This window comes from Oncorhynchus mykiss, chromosome 1 (assembly GCF_057628025.1).
Source record: "Oncorhynchus mykiss isolate SJ-2025 chromosome 1, ASM5762802v1, whole genome shotgun sequence".
NCBI lineage: Eukaryota > Metazoa > Chordata > Actinopteri > Salmoniformes > Salmonidae > Oncorhynchus > Oncorhynchus mykiss.
The window spans coordinates 42,980,657-42,997,223 of record NC_143022.1 but is presented as its reverse complement, the minus strand read 5'-3'; the positions used below and the strand labels follow the sequence as shown (position 1 = coordinate 42,997,223).

The following is a 16,567-nucleotide window of genomic DNA, read 5'->3' as shown; positions in this document are numbered from 1 at the left end:
CAAGCACACACAAAATAACCATATTTTTATTTTTATTTATTTTGAAAGTCATCTTTCATTGACAAGCTATAAGTGAATTATTAATGTCAAGAGCTGGAAACACATCAGATGGCTCCCACAACATGTGAACAATATCAGAAAAAATGGGATTGATAGACCTAACAACTGTAAATGGGCAGATGTTTTTGTAAGTGGTCAGGTGTGGTCTCAGGTGTGGTCACCAAAGTGGCATATGTCTGTAAATTAGATAATTACAGTGCTATTACATATTTGCAATCCCTAAATGCTATTTGTTCAGTTTAAAATCACAATTTCTACCATATCAACCTCACTATAACATTGTGGTGGTGTTATGGGGTATTCAGGGTCCATTCAAGTGTCCTTTCAACCTCTCTAAAGTGTCAAAATGTGGTAATTGCACAGTTTTTGCACACTGGATGTGCCTAAAAGTTATTGTTCACTATAAAAACTCAATTTCTACAACATCAACCTCTCAAAAACATTGTGGTGGTGTCGGGGAACATACAGGGGATATGGATGCCTACAGTGCGTAAACAGGCAACACCATTTTCTTATGCGCAAAGATATAGTCACTCGGGGGACATTTGATGTTGCCATTAAGTCATACATCATCAGATAAAATTGCCAATAGCCTAGATTTGTTTCTACCAACCTAAGGATTCATTTGATATCCCCATGTAGCTATAGCTCAAACACAGACCAAATCGAAGCTTACCTTGTAAGAGGTTTGGTGAAAACGTGTAAAATAAACATTTTGACTCTCGGGCCTGGTGGTCAATAATGGTAGGTCACAGGCAGACAAATAAGACATCCTCATGATCTGTGGAGTCCCGGCTTTCGGTGTGTATCAACATATTGCGTGTTTATGTTGTTTATGCTTCACAACGCTAACCGGAATGTAGGTAGCAGCCATCTTGAAATTTGGTCATCGCTCGGCCTACCCTTATAAATGTGTACATGCCCATATGTGGTAGTAAGTCATACCAAAGATTTGAAGACACCGATCAATAGTCAAAATACTCAGCTTTCTGCAAACACACTACTTTGCTGATAGGGGCTTCCGTTCTCATACCAGCAAGAATTGAATAAAAACAATCTAATAGGGTTCCCAAATATGAGAACTTTGCATACAGTAACTATATTTGTGTGGTCAGCTCCAGAACGGTTGGCCAGCTCTGAGGAGGCCTTCAAAGCATTCAGCCAGGATGGCCTCAGGGTAGTAGAGCAAGGCTGGACAGTTGGCTTCTGAGCAGCCCAGAGTCTCCTTCGAGTAAGCCAAGTTGAGACGCATGCTGTCCCGGTTGAGCTTGGTGAAAAAGGCCCCTGAGCTTGGAGAGGAGGTGGAGGAGGAGCAATTCAGCGGTGGTGAAGTCCCTTGTCTCGAGGAACAGCAGGTTGTCGCTCAGGACCTCTGAGGGCTTGAGGAGCATGAAGGGGTTCTGACTGAGCAGCTTCTGAAGCCAGATCTTCATGTTGGTCGCATCGCCCCTCAGCTCCAGGTGGATAATTTCCTCGCTCTGCCCCACAGCACACGGGGTGCTGGCCATCAGCTTTGTGATGATGCGCTTGTTCAGGTGCAAACTGGAAGTAGTCGATGTTGGCCCTCTGGTTGGCGTGATGGCTGGAGCAGGTGAAGAAGGAGGCAAGGAACTTCTCAATGATCCAAGTCAGATGGGTCAGATGGATCTCCACAGCTCTCTCTGGGCCTGCTGCTGCTCCGGGCTGCAGAGGACCACCTCGGGGTAGAGCTCAAGGACCCAGGCGTTCACGAGGCCCTCTGCCCCAATGTCTCGCAGCATGCTGGCCATCTCACTCACATAGGCAGGGCTCTGGTGCAGGACCCAACCCTTGAGCTGGTGGATCTTCTGGATGTCCACTGAGAGGTCATAGAGGGCTTCCACGGTCACCTGGTTCCCTGTTGTGCCCAACCCCCCGAGGTTGATAAGGGCCTGAGAGGGGGGAGATGTTGAACCCGCTGACAGTGAACTCATATGGAGGTTGCAACTAATCGCAACATGGGTGCACAGTCACAGACCATTGCAGATCTGACCTAGGTGTGATATAACAGACATTTTCAAGATAGCTAGGTAGCTAGTTAGCTACAGATCCTTGACCATACAAAATACACTAAAATGATATGTTGGGATTCAACACAAAGTGAACATAAACTCAGCACTAAATAACTTAGTAATAATGAAGAATTGTACAAATATCACATCAGTCATAACAACATTGGTTTGTCAGTGAATGATAGCAGTTGACCAGATAGCTGCCTTGACAGCTATGATAGGCTGCTAAAGCAGGATGAATTGTGATGATACTTTGACGATGTTTGGAGGACAAAACTGTTCTTTAAATTCACACGCATGTTCTTTCACATCCCTTGTACTTTCCAAATAGAAACAACAAATAAGTACATAACGGTATGTAAGCTAGTTAGCCAACAGTAGTACCTGAGGGTTATTTAAGCAATAAGGCCCGAGGAGGTGTGGTATATGGCCAATATACCATGGATACAGCCCTTAGCTATGGCCATATACCACAAACTCCAGAGTAATTTTTTGTCATACCATTGCTATATATGGTCTGATATACCATGGCTTTTAGCCAATCATTCATTAGCCAAGCATTCAGGGTACGATCCACCCTGCTTATAATTATAAATATCTTAGCCAGTGGATGTGACGTTTTGTTATGAAACTGAACTTTGCTTCTTTGGTGGACTGGCTGTATGGTACTATCTGTAACTGCACCACAGCGCACCCAAGTGTACATCAACGGTAATGCACAGTTGAAGAGAGATACTGCAAACATCCAAACTCATCTCTTAGGGACTCAAACTAAAAGGCAGACTAAAATGATTCAAGCTGAAAATGCACACTAAAATAATAAAGAAGGAAAATATAATTTTCTCCCTCAGAGCTTCAGTCTTGCACCATACACTTCCAGTAATTAGGGTGTTTTGGCAAATGTACATTTCAAATCAAATAGCAGTCGATGCATCTCAGAAGCAGCAGAAAACAGAACAGACACTGATCACTGTAATCAGCACAGAGCTGAATTGGAGTGAACCGAGAGAGGCAGAGTTTCTCACAGTTGGGGCTTAATCACACCGCTTGATCACCAGCTCCACAAGCTGTTCTAGCCCAGCTCAGGAAATATCTGCAGATTCCCAATCTAGTGACTGAGAGGAAATTGGGACTCATTATTGTAAGTCTGCATCAACATAAAAGGCACCTGAGGATAATGGCTTATATACAGGCAGCCAGACAGGTACTATAGAATATAAATTAGATCTATCAAATCAGCAGTACCTATTGTATATTGTATTTAGCTCATGTAATCATGGTTTTTGTAGTGAGGTCAGGTATGAGGATAGTGGCTGGACCATTTTTGGGGACCGGTGCCCATTGACATCATTGTAAAAATCACTTCAATTAGCTCTTTGATCGCACAACTTTATTTTCTATTGTATTACAGATTGATGCTTGAACTCAATGTTATCCGTCTATAAAATGTCCTTGCTTGTATTAAGAACAAAACCATTAATCAATACCATTATGATCAGCCTCAATTTGAATGCTTCTAAATTGCTAGAGAAAATCACATGCTTCAGTGTCACAACTGAAGAAATGACAAAAATGAGATATAAGAAAATGCGTTGTGTAAAAATAGCGAAGTGCACAATGCGCCCAGTGTGTAATGAAATCAACCTAAAATTAACAACTGTACAATGTAGCCACATGTAGCATGTTGTGCCTCAGAATGACATCCCTGCATGCCTTTCTGCCTTTCTGCCCATCCATAACCTTGCCCTACAGTTGGCCTCCCCAAGTACTTTGGCCTTGGATTTGCCTTTGGTTCCATTAAACCATGCTCACTAAATGACTACCATCAAACAACAGAAGTGATCAGCTCGAACTAGATACAGAGCAAGTTATAACCTCCAACACTTTGAACAATGGGAGGAACATAACCATGCATGTATGCACTTGCATACATGCATTCATGCAAGAAGACAAACAAACACGCACGCACACACATACACGTCTCTCTTACAGCTGCCCTCAGAGGCCCTTGGCATGGTGATAAACTGCTCCCAATGACTGAGTCAAACCAGTCCAACCATCAGCACTAGAAAGTGACAGCAGGGAACAACTTTTCTTTCCTCACACTTATTGTTTTGTCTTCATAATGCCCTTCTCACTCACACTTTTGATGACTTTCCACCTACACCTGACACTTTTCCCATGCTCAGGTCCACCCTAGCAAGATAATGAAAGAAACAGTGTGTGTGTGTGTGTGTGTGTGTATGTGTGTGTGTTTTCGTGTGCGTTTGCTTGTGTGTGTGTGCGCACACGTGCATGTGTGTGTGTATGTGTGGGGGAAGGGGGGGCAGCTGAGATATGAGCTAATGGGGAGGATCTCAGTGACAACCCAGAACAGGTTACTCTGAGCTGGCATAGTTGAAAGGCACATCTCGAGTGTGTGACAAACACATGGACAAGGAATACAATACGGCATAGAATGAACAATTTTAGGGAAATAGGATTTCTGCTGTTCGTTCTAGTTGGCACAGCCTACTCTGAGGTGCCAGAGGTAAAAGAGTCCATCTTCAGACTAGAGGGAGGTGAAATAGAAATGGGCTACTGCTTTGGAGTCGACTATATCACTGTTTTAAGATCAGCTCCAGAGGGAGAACAGCTGATTGGTAATTCCTCAGACGAAGTGGCATCCCCTCCTGCAGACTTTGTGGGCCGCGTCAGACTCACCAACCAGCTCCAGCTCCTGGGCCTCCAGATCAGTCAGCTCAGACAGTCTGACTCGGGCGTGTACAGGAGGGAATGCTGGAAGGACAAGGCACTGGCCAACAAACATGAACACAAGCTGTCTGTGTGCGACGAGGAAATCAGCTCTGTGAATATCTCTGTGCGGTCCGACGGAGGGGCTGAACTGAAGTGTAACATCACTGCCACAAGCCTGGAGGGGAAGACCATTCGATGGTACCATGAGGTGTTCCCCAACTATAAGGCTACCTTCTTCCTGGACACCAGTGTGTCTTCGGTACCCCTACAGGAGGAGCTACGGGAGGTCATTGCAGTGAAGAAAGGAGGCATCTCACTCAATGTTTCTGGTAGTGTGCTGAAGGACAGCCATCACTTCTACTGCCTGGTCATGGATGGACAGAGATGCCTCAGCTTCCAGAAAATCTACAACCCCAACAATGATGAGATCGACCCCAAGACTGTTTTCACATCTGTGGGAGAGAAAGTGGTTCTCACCTGTCCTTCTGAGGAGAAGAACCATGATCAGAGATGGGAGGCACCAATGGGCAATGTTAACTCAAAGTCAGTAAAGTCGGACATCTTGGTCAGTGATGATAATAATGATGATGATGATAATGATGATGATGATGATAACTTCTCATTGATTGTTCATGTACTTTCTGCCAACTACTCTGGTGAATACAAATGTTTCTCTGCCTCACTACTTGTTGCTGAGTACGCCTTGGTTCTTTGCCCCAGTGGAGAGCCCACTGAGAGACAGTTTTCAGATGGAGAGGATGTTGTTCTAGAATGTGCCCAAGGCAGAGAGGAGTCTCACAGGGGTGCAATGGTGGAGTGGTATCGCAGAAAACCTCTGGAAGAAGAACACCTAATTCTGGACGCAAAGAATAAAACTATCATCCTTCCTGCGGACCTGAGGGGCCGGGTGGTTTTCTCTGAGCAGGATTCCTCTCTCCAACTGTCTGACCTTATCGAGGGGGACAGGGGGGAGTACTGGTGCGTGGTTCTGGGGAGCCCAGACTATATTGACGATGACAACTACATAGTCAGTGATGATGAAGATGATGATGATGATGATGAATACCCTGATGGCAATGATGACGATGGCAACAAGGACAGCATCTGGCAAGACTACAAGTACTTCATGGAAACATGCATTTCTAAACAGGTGACGTCTCTGACTCCAAAAGAGAAAACAGAGGATAAAGACAGAGGCATAAACACTGACTTTACCCCACCAAAGAAAAGGGACCCAGACACTGACACACCTGTGGAACAAGAGGCAGACAACACCATTTTTATTGCTGTGTGTGGAGCACTGGCTGGGCTTCTAATCGTGGCAGTGATAGCAGCTGTGGTGGTTGTACGTCGGAGAAGAGCCGCCAATACAGAGAGAGGTGCAGTCATGGGGTCTGGACTGAAAACGATGGGCACTGGGCTGAGTGAAGAAGAGAAACTGGACCCAGATGGACAAGGTCCATAACAGTCCGTCTCATCATTCCTCTATTCTGAACCAGTGGAGAGTGCCTCATGTACTCAAGCTTTTTCCTGGGGATCAATTGCATAAATCAGTGCCTTAATGCTTAGTTCAAAAAATGATTTACTGATTTGACTGACAGGTGGATGAATCAATGGTTGATCCTGTGTTATGATTCTGTTTTCATTGAAAAGCTTCACTTACTAATCAGAAGAGTTTTGTCAGGAACATATGACCTGAAAGTGGGGCGGCAGAAAAGCCTAGTGGTTAGAGAGTTGGACTAGTAACCGAAAGTTTGCAAGTTCAAATCCCTGAGCTGACAAGGTACAAATCTTTCATTCTGGCCCTGAACAGGCAGTTAACCCACTGTTCCTAGGCCGTCATTGAAAATTAGAATTTGTTCTTAAATGACTTGCCTAGTTAAATAAAGTTTTTTTTTTTTTTTTTTTTTTTTTAAGTATGTGGGTTCAAATGGACACTGTTTCCTGCTAGTCTGTAACTCGCTGTCTTGCTGCTTTTTTCCAAATCACAAATGTGTTTTTATGGAATGCAGTGTTTTACTGTAACAAGTGACTTACAGTAGGAGAGTTACACACACTCCATACAAAATATCTGTATTTGAATGAGAGACAACATGGCAATAACTGTAAATATTGAAAACAGATAAGCATAAACAACGCTATGTTCAAATCTAATCTAAAGAATTTGAACATATTTTTTTTTACAGCCAGGAAAAAACATATTTGGCACAGATACATAACTGAAATGAGGCATGACTGTAATATGAAAATGCTTTGGGCCATTTAAGACATGAAGTGATGACTGAACCAGTCAGGTTGCTCCCCTGTCAAGTACAGTATGTGCATAATGGCATCGGTATGCGAAAAATAAACAGACCTTGAAAAACTTTCCATGGTGGATGAGAGGTATTTTTCTTACCTACTATACAGTCCTTTAGGTTCAATTTGCCATTAAGTGTTAAGCTAGTGGTATGCATGAACATCATTGTGGTCTTTGTCGTTTCTCAATGTTTTAGAAAAGAGGAATTCAATGGGTGGGGTTAGGTTTTAGTCTTGTATCTGATATGAGTATTTGATTTTACAGTGGGTTGATATTGATACACTCATTATCAAAATTGAATATTTTCTGATTGTTATGTCTACAAGACTATTCATACAAATATGCATAGCATTACTGACTTAAACAACTTTACAGTTTTGCCACATATCTGGAATGAAAAAGAACGTCATCAACTTAAAAAAAGTACAGCTCATTCTAAAAGATTTCTGCTGAAGTGATACGTGTATCGTTTTAATCAGGATATATGTTTAGTCCTATTTTTTTGCAAGGTGACCCTCAGGTTTCATAAAGGATACTATAATACATTACATTATGACATTAAAAAACTACCAGTCATAAATACTCAGGGGACAAGCTGTACAACTCACCTTCACTAGAACAAAGGGCAGTCGCAGTGCATAATCAGGAGTATAATTCACTGCTAGATACACTGGTTGGACTATGACGTTAGGACATTCACACTGTGAGTTACAAGGTTTCAGAATTATGTTGATAATGGTTTTGAGGGTACGCAAGGGGAATTCTTATTTTTCAGCCAAATTGTACAAGCGTGCAAGAGAGAGAGAGAAAGAGAGAGACAGAGAGAGACAGAGAGAGAGACAGAGAGAGTCAGAGAGAGAGACAGGGAGAGACAGAGAGAAAAATAGAAGGGGGGGGAGTGAGAGAGAGAGACAGTGAGGGAGAGAGAGAGAGAGAAAGAAAGTGGGAGCAAGAGAGAGAGAAAGAGAGAGCGAGAGATTCCATATCACTGTACTAGTGGGGCGGCAAGTAGCTTGGCGGGTAGGAGCGTTGGGCCAGTAACCAAAAGGTTTTAGGATCGAATCCCTGAGCTGACAAGGTAAAAATCTGTTGTTCTGCCCCTGAGCAAGGAAGTTAACTCACTGTTCCCTGGGCACCGATGATGTGGACATTGATTAAGGCAGCCCTCTGCACCTCTCTGATTCAGAGGGGTTGGGTTAAATGTGAAAGACACATTTTGGTTGAATGCATTCAGATGTACAACTGACTAGGTATTCCCCTTTCCCTAGTGCATAAAATGTATATGTGGTTGGAGAGAAAAAACGAAATACAGAGTAACAAATGTGTAATTGAGTTTTTAACACAGTCAGGCGGATCCATTTACCAGTTTTATCTGTTGGTCTGCCATCACTGTTGTGTGTTGGTCTCTCAGGGGCTGATATGTATGTATTAGTGAGTCCATGATTAATTAGGCATGAGAACCAGAAGAAGCTGCTGGTCTCTAACATCTCTGCAGTTATCGAGCCACGTTCTATGCAGGCCTCCCTGTGATGATTTGGGTGTATAACGGGAAAGAAACGCTTTATGTGCCCTCTGATGTGTCGCCATTACAATGTGTGTTTGTATGTGTGTTTGTGTTTGTGCATCTCTCTGTCTGTCTGTCTGTCTGTGTGTGTGTGTGTCTGTGTGCATGTGTGTATACAGTATGCAACAGTGGGGATCTTAACAGAGGGTGGTATTAAAACAACACATGGAACAGAGTAAAAGAATGATAAAAAGAGCAAAAATCTACAGTTGGAAGTGTGAAGTTTACATACATTTAGGTTTTTCAACCACTCTACAAATTTCTTGTTAACAAACTATAATTTTGGCAAGTCGGTTAAGACATCTACCTTATGCATGACACAAGTAATTCTTCCAACAATTATTTACAGACAGATTGTTTCACTTATAATTTTTGCTTTGCTTGACATCATGGGAAAATCATGGGAAAATCAAAAGAAATCAGCCAAGACCTCTGAAAATTGTAGACCTCCACAAGTCTGGTTCATCCAGGGGAGCATTTTCCAAATGCCTGAAGGTACCACGTTCATCTGTAGAAACAACAGTACGCAAGTATAAACACCATGGGACCACGCAGCCGTCATACCGCTCAGGAAGGAGACGTGTTCTGTCTCCTAGAGATGAACGCACTTTGGTGCGAAAAGTGCAAATCAATCCCAGAACAACAGCAAAGGTCCTTGTGAAGATGCTGGAGGAAACAGGTACAGAAGTATCTATATCCACAGGAAAATGAGTCCTATATCAACATAACCTGAAAGGCCGCTCAGCAAGAAAGAAGCCCCTACTCCAAAACCACCAGACTACGGTTTGCAACTGCACATGGGGACAAAGATCGTACTCTTTGGAGAAATGTCCTCTGGTCTGATGAAACAAAAATAGAACTGTTTGACTATAATGACCATTGTTATGTTTGGAGGGAAAAGGGTCCTCACCCTTTGCAAGCCAAAGAACACCATCCCAACTGTGAAGCACGGGGGTGGCAGCATCATGTTGTGGGGGTGCTTTGCTGCAGAGGGAGTGGTGCACTTTACAAAATAGATGGCATCATGAGGCTGGAAAATTATGTGGATATATGGAAGCAACATCTCAAGACATCAGTCAGGAAGTTAAAGCTTGGTCGCAAATGGGTCTTCCAAATGGACAATGACCCCAAGCATACTTCCAAAGTTGTGGCAAAATGGCCGAAGGACAACAAAGTCAAGGTATTGGAGTGGCCATCACAAAGCCCTGACCTCAATCCTATAGAGAATTTGTGGGCAGAACTGAAAAAGTGTGTGCAAGCAAGGAGGCCTACAAACCTGACTCAGTTTCACCAGCTCTGTCAGGAGGAATGGGCCAAAATTCACCCAACTTATTGTGGGAAGCTTGTGGAAGGCTACCCGAAATGTTTAACCCAAGTTAAACAATTCAAAGGCAATGCTACCAAATACTAATTGAGTGTATGCAAACTTCTGACCCACTGGGAATGTGATGAAAGAAATAAAAGCTGAAATAAATCATTCTCTCTACTATTATTCTGACATTTCACATTCTTAAAATAAAGTGGTGATCCTAACTGACCTAACGACTTCCGGCGCCGACAGAGATGGCCGCCTCGCTTCGCGTTCCTAGGAAACTATGCAGTTTTTTGTTTTTTTTATGTGTTATTTCTTACATTGGTACCCCAGGTCATCTTAGGTTTCATTACATACAGTCGAGAAGAACTACTGAACATAAGAGCAGCGTCAACTCAACATCAGTACGACCAAGAATATGACTTTCGCGAAGCGGATCCTGTGTTCTGCCTTTCACCCAGGACAACGGAATGGATCCCAGCCGGCGACCCAAAAAAACGACTTCGTAAAAGGGGGAAACGAAGCGGTCTTCTGGTCAGACTCCGGAGACGGGCACATCATGCACCACTCCCTAGCATTCTTCTCGCCAATGTCCAGTCTCTTGACAACAAGGTTGATGAAATCCGAGCAAGGGTAGCATTCCAGAGGGACATCAGAGACTGTAACGTTCTTTGCTTCACGGAAACACGGCTCACTGGAGAGATGCTATCGGAGTCGGTGCAGCCAGCTGGTTTCTCCACGCATCGCGCCGACAGAAACAAACATCTTTCTGGTAAGAAGAGGGGCGGGGGCGTATGCTTCATGGTTAATGTGACGTGGTGTGACCAGAACAACATACAGGAACTCAAGTCCTCACAATCAAATGTCGACCGCATTATCTACCAAGGGAATTCTCTTCGATTATAATCACACGTATATATTCCCCCCAAGCAGACACATTGATGGCTCTGAACGAACTTTATTTCACTCTTTGCAAACTGGAATCCATATATCCGGAGGCTGCATTCATTGTAGCTGGGGATTTTAACAAGGCAAATCTGAAAACAAGACTCCCTAAATTGTATCAGCATATCGATTGCGCAACCAGGGCTGGAAAAACCTTGGATCATTGCTATTCTAACTTCCGCAACGCATATACGGCCCTGCCCCGCTCTCCTTTCGGAAAAGCTGACCACGACTCCATTTTGTTGATCCCTGCCTACAGACAGAAACTAAAACAAGAAGCTCCCGCGCTGAGGTCTGTTCAACGCTGGTCCGACCAATCTGGTTCCACACTCCAAGACTGCTTCCATCACGTGGACTGGGATATGTTTTGTATTGCGTCAGACAACAACATTGACGAATACGCTGATTTGGTGAGCGAGTTCATTAGAACGTGCGTTGAAGATGTCGTTCCCATAGCAACGATTAAAACATTCCCAAACCAGAAACCGTGGATTGATGGCAGCATTCGCGTGAAACTGAAAGCGGTGAACCACTGCTTTTAATCAGGGCAAGGTGACCGGAAACATGACCGAATACAAACAGTGTAACTATTCCCTCCGCAAGGCAATCAAACAAGCTAAGTGTCAGTATAGAGACAAAGTAGAATCTCAATTCAACGGCTCAGACACAAGAGGTATGTGGCAGGGTCTAAAGTCAATCACGGATTACAAAAAGAAAACCAGCCCCGTCACGGACCAGGATGTCTTGCTCCCAGGCAGACTAAATAACTTTTTTGCCCGCTTTGAGGACAATACAGTGCCACTGACACGGCCCGCAACTAAAACATGCAGACTCTCCTTCACTGCAGCCGACGTGAGGAAAACATTTAAACGTGTCAACCCTCGCAAGGCTGCAGGCCCAGACGGCATCCCCAGGCATGCGCAGACCAGCTGGCTGGTGTGTTTACGGACATATTCAATCAATCCCTATCCCAGTCTGTTGTTTCCACATGCTTCAAGAGGGCCACCATTGTTCCTGTTCACAAGAAAGCTAAGGTAACTGAGCTAAACGACTACCGCCCCATAGCACTCACTTCCGTCGTCATGAAGTGCTTTGAGAGACTAGTCAAGGACCATATCACCTCCACCCTACCTGACACCCTAGACCCACTCCAATTTGCTTACCGCCCAAATAGGTCCACAGACGATGCAATCTCAACCACACTGCACACTGCCCTAACCCATCTGGACAAGAGGAATACCTATGTGAGAATGCTGTTCATCGACTACAGCTCGGCATTTAACACCATAGTGCCCTCCAAGCTCGTCATCAAGCTCGAGACCCTGGGTCTCGACCCCGCCCTGTGCAACTGGGTACTGGACTTCCTGACGGGCCGCCCCCAGGTGGTGAGGGTAGGCAACAACATCTCCACCCCGCTGATCCTCAACACTGGGGCCCCACAAGGGTGCGTTCTGAGCCCTCTCCTGTACTCCCTGTTCACCTATGACTGTGTGGCCACGCACGCCTCCAACTCAATCATCAAGTTTGAAGACGACGCAACAGTGGTAGTCTTGATTACCAACAACGACGAGACGGCCTACAGGGAGGAGGTGAGGGCCCTCGGAGTGTGGTGTCAGGAAAATAACCTCACACTCAACGTCAACAAAACTAAGGAGATGATTGTGGACTTCAGGAAACAGCAGAGGGAACACCCCCCTATCCACATCGATGGAACAGTAGTGGAGAGGGTAGTAAGTTTTAAGTTCCTCGGCGTACACATCACAGACAAACTGAATTGGTCCACCCACACAGACAGCATCGTGAAGAAGGCGCAGCAGCGCCTCTTCAACCTCAGGAGGCTGAAGAAATTTGGCTTGTCACCAAAAGCACTCACAAACTTCTACAGATGCACAATCGAGAGCATCCTGTCGGGCTGTATCACCGCCTGGTACGGCAACTGCTCCGCCCACAACCGTAAGGCACTCCAGAGGGTAGTGAGGTCTGCACAACGCATCACCGGGGGCAAACTACCTGCCCTCCAGGACACCTACACCACCCGATGTCACAGGAAGGCCATAAAGATCATCAAGGACAACAACCACCCGAGCCACTGCCTGTTCACCCCGCTATCATCCAGAAGGCGAGGTCATGACAGGTGCATCAAAGCTGGGACCGAGAGACTGAAAAACAGCTTCTATCTCAAGGCCACCACTAACATTGAGTGGCTGCTATCAACACACTGACTCAACTCCAGCCACTTTAATAATGGGAATTGATGGGAAATTATGTAAAATATATCACTAGCCACTTTAAACAATGCTACCTAATATAATGTTTACATACCCTACATTATTCATCTCATATGTATACTTATATACTGTACTCTATATAATCTACTGCATCTTTATGTAATACATGTATCACTAGCCACTTTAACTATGCCACTTTGTTTACATACTCATCTCATATGTATATACTGCACTCAATACCATCTACTGTATCTTGCCTATGCCGCTCTGTACCATCACTCATTCATATATCTTTATGTACATATTCTTTATCCCCTTAGACTTGTGTCTATAAGGTAGTAGTTTTGGAATTGTTAGCTAGATTACTTGTTGGTTATTACTGCATTGTCGGAACTAGAAGCACAAGCATTTCGCTACACTCGCATTAACATCTGCTAACCATGTGTATGTGACAAATAAAATTTGATTTGATTTGATTTGATTTTTACTAGGATTAAATGTCAGGAATTGAGAAAAACTGAGTAGAAATGTAGTTGGCTAAGGTGTATGTAAACTTCCGACTTCAACTGTACATAACTAAATACTCCACAAACTCGTCAATGAAATGATGCAGAGAAATTAAGCTAGCCCAACTGTTAACCCAAGCCCTTCTTTTGTTTTACTTGGGCCTGTACTTCCTCCCCAGAAAACATTTGAGAAACTTAATACAACGATTTTCTCCCCTACATCTCTCGCGTCACAATCAAGAACAGATAAAGGTGTCCGTGCTGCTTGGTGTCCCTGGTGAGTCCCTGGCGGCTGACTTGCTGGCTGAGCCTGTGGTGCTGCTAGCAGCGCTCGGTTGTAATTTTCCAGGTCCATTACTCCTGCCTGTGAATGTAATGGCTGCGAGCCCTGTGAGTGTGAAATAGTTGGTGAGAGAGAGGAGAATAGTTTGGCTGGGCTGTTGGTGTCTGGAGAGCGATGTGCTGTGTTAATGGACCCAATTATGCACCAGAAGCCAGCGCTGATGGGTCCATGGGGACAGAGAGAAAGATGGAGGGGGTGAGAGACCGACGGAAGGAAATAACCCAAACAATATGAGCCAGGTTGGGATCTGAACACACACACACGCTAACCATTTCTATTACTGTTCTGGTCTCTCCCGTCAGGTGTCTCGTCTGTCCCGGGGAGACAGAGATTTATGTTTGTTTTTCAATGAGAACAGAGCCTCTAAATACAGTACACTCACAATCACTTTAAATTTGCTTCTCTATAGCTTTGTTTTTTAGTATACAGTATATCAACTAGAGATGGAGGAAATGGTTAGAAAGGCTTATATTCATTCTCATCATCAGACATCAGAAATAAACCGTACCTCAGTCGACACAACTATTAGAAAAGGAAAAGCAAGTCGCAAGTAATAATTTGGTTTATAACCCATTGCCTGATTGTTATCACTGTCTTGATGTTCATGGGGTATGGCTCAGGCTGTCTCTGTGCCAGAAACTTTTTTGTTTGATTTGATGTGTCATTATGAAACACTCGCACGAGAATCCCCAGCCGAGCGACGAGAGACGCAGGGACCGGTTAGACAGGGAACGTCTTAGTCAGGTAATTGTCTCTTTTGACATGTCAGAAGTACTAGCATCTTCTTTAACTGTCACGATGGGTGCCAAGAGGAAATTTCATTGCTAGAACATTTCTGATCCCACGCATTGACATAAAGTTACCCACATATAGTGGATTCACTGTAATTGCTATTCTTTACTCTCAAGCTGCAGGCTTGCATTTCCAAAGAAAAGGTCTGAGTTTGGTTCTCAACAGTATTCAAATGTAGACTTGAAAGATAAAATCATTCAAAGATATGAAGTATCATGCAAACAACCCACATTCCATTATGGTCAATCTATGCCTTACGTTTTATCCGGCTGAGGAGTGGCTAATGTTCCTGAACACAAAGAGAGTCAACATTGGATCATGTATATTCAAGTGAGCTCCTATTCAAAAAACTATTTTAGTCATGTTTAAATGCATCCCACATAAATAAGTACATGCCAGAAGAGAGACATTTAATGCACACAGACACATGAACACACGTATGCATGCACACACACCATCATCATCACCTAAATTGCACCAAGTCCAGCCAAGCTCAAATGAATAGACGAGACATCCAAAAATTGCAGAGAGCTGGGAGCAAATGCATGCCACTGTGTATCAGTCAGATGATTGGCTAATGCAGTCGTCACTTATTATTTGGGATTTTCACAGATAGAAGCCAGTGAATGGATCAGCCTAGGGGACAGATATGTTTATGGGTGCGTCCCAAATGGAACTGTATTCCCTACATAATGCCCTATAGGCCCTGGTCAAAAGTAGTGCGCTATAAAGGGAATATGGTGCCATTTGGAATGCAGATCCTCCCTCAGTTGACAGTGGAGAGGCCAGGAGGGAGACAATGAGATGGGTGGGGTCAGGGGCTCTGCGGACACCAGAGGACAGCACAGGGCCAGATATGAAACAGGCTGTGATTAGAATTCTGATTGAGGTAAGCATTATTCCATAGAATCATGACTCCCATCTGTGACCTGAAATTTGACATACTGTAACAAAAAGTACACAATCTCTACACAAACTTTGAAGACACTCAGAACTTAGATAATAAGTTGAGACTAAGAGACTGGCCAATTAAATGAATGTCACATTATATAAAGTTGAACTATATTAATAAACAATATATATTTCAAATTATTAAATATATTTGTAGGCTATAAACTATATTTGTTTCTATATTACGACAATAGTACTGTATAATGCTGGAAACGAAGCACCAATAACATTGCTCAGGTTTTCTAATACGTTCCTAGAACAGTTTAGGAGCACACTACATTAGAGGAAAAGTCTGCCTGTGTGCCCTTGTGGTTGTTTGCTCAATCAAATTTTGCCTCCTCTGTTGGCATACTGGTAGGTTGAAATGAGATTTCCTTTCACCTGCTTATTATGTGGCAGCAGAGCCTGCTCCGAGGGGTGCTTTTTACTCACTCAACTCAGACAAAGCATAGAGGGAACTCAGGGAAGTTAACTTTCCTTCACAGATCAAATCCCTCCTCAGAAAATGTCGGAGAGCTGTACTTTCCCCTGTCACATTCTGACTGACAGCTTATCTGATTGACAAAAAACATTGCAGATAGTTACTGAGCCCCGATCTCATGAGAAAGGTGATCCAGACCTGAGAGCAATCAATTGGTGGGGAAATTTGAAAGATCCTGATAGTTATGTGTGTGTGCATGTTTGTGTTTGTGCATGTGTGTAGTGAGCTGGCACAAGCATTGTGGGGGTGCAAGCTCGAGAGTGGGCATGAGGCAACATGCTGACCCAGGGGAGTCTTACATCACACACAGAAATAAAATC

The 16,567-nt window shown here is 43.9% G+C and overlaps 1 protein-coding gene and 1 long non-coding RNA gene across 2 annotated transcripts in view; one reads left to right on the top strand and one right to left on the bottom strand.

Moving 5' to 3' along the window:
• The window catches only part of LOC149985508 (uncharacterized), a 182,656-nt gene that overhangs the window by 55,895 nt on the left and 110,194 nt on the right, over window positions 1–16,567 (top strand). The window lies entirely within an intron of this gene.
• mterf2 (mitochondrial transcription termination factor 2) lies at window positions 1,172–2,012 on the bottom strand. Its single transcript, XM_036989545.2, is given in 4 exon segments — window positions 1,172–1,342; window positions 1,344–1,602; window positions 1,604–1,700; window positions 1,703–2,012. Coding segments are annotated over 4 exon segments (837 nt in total).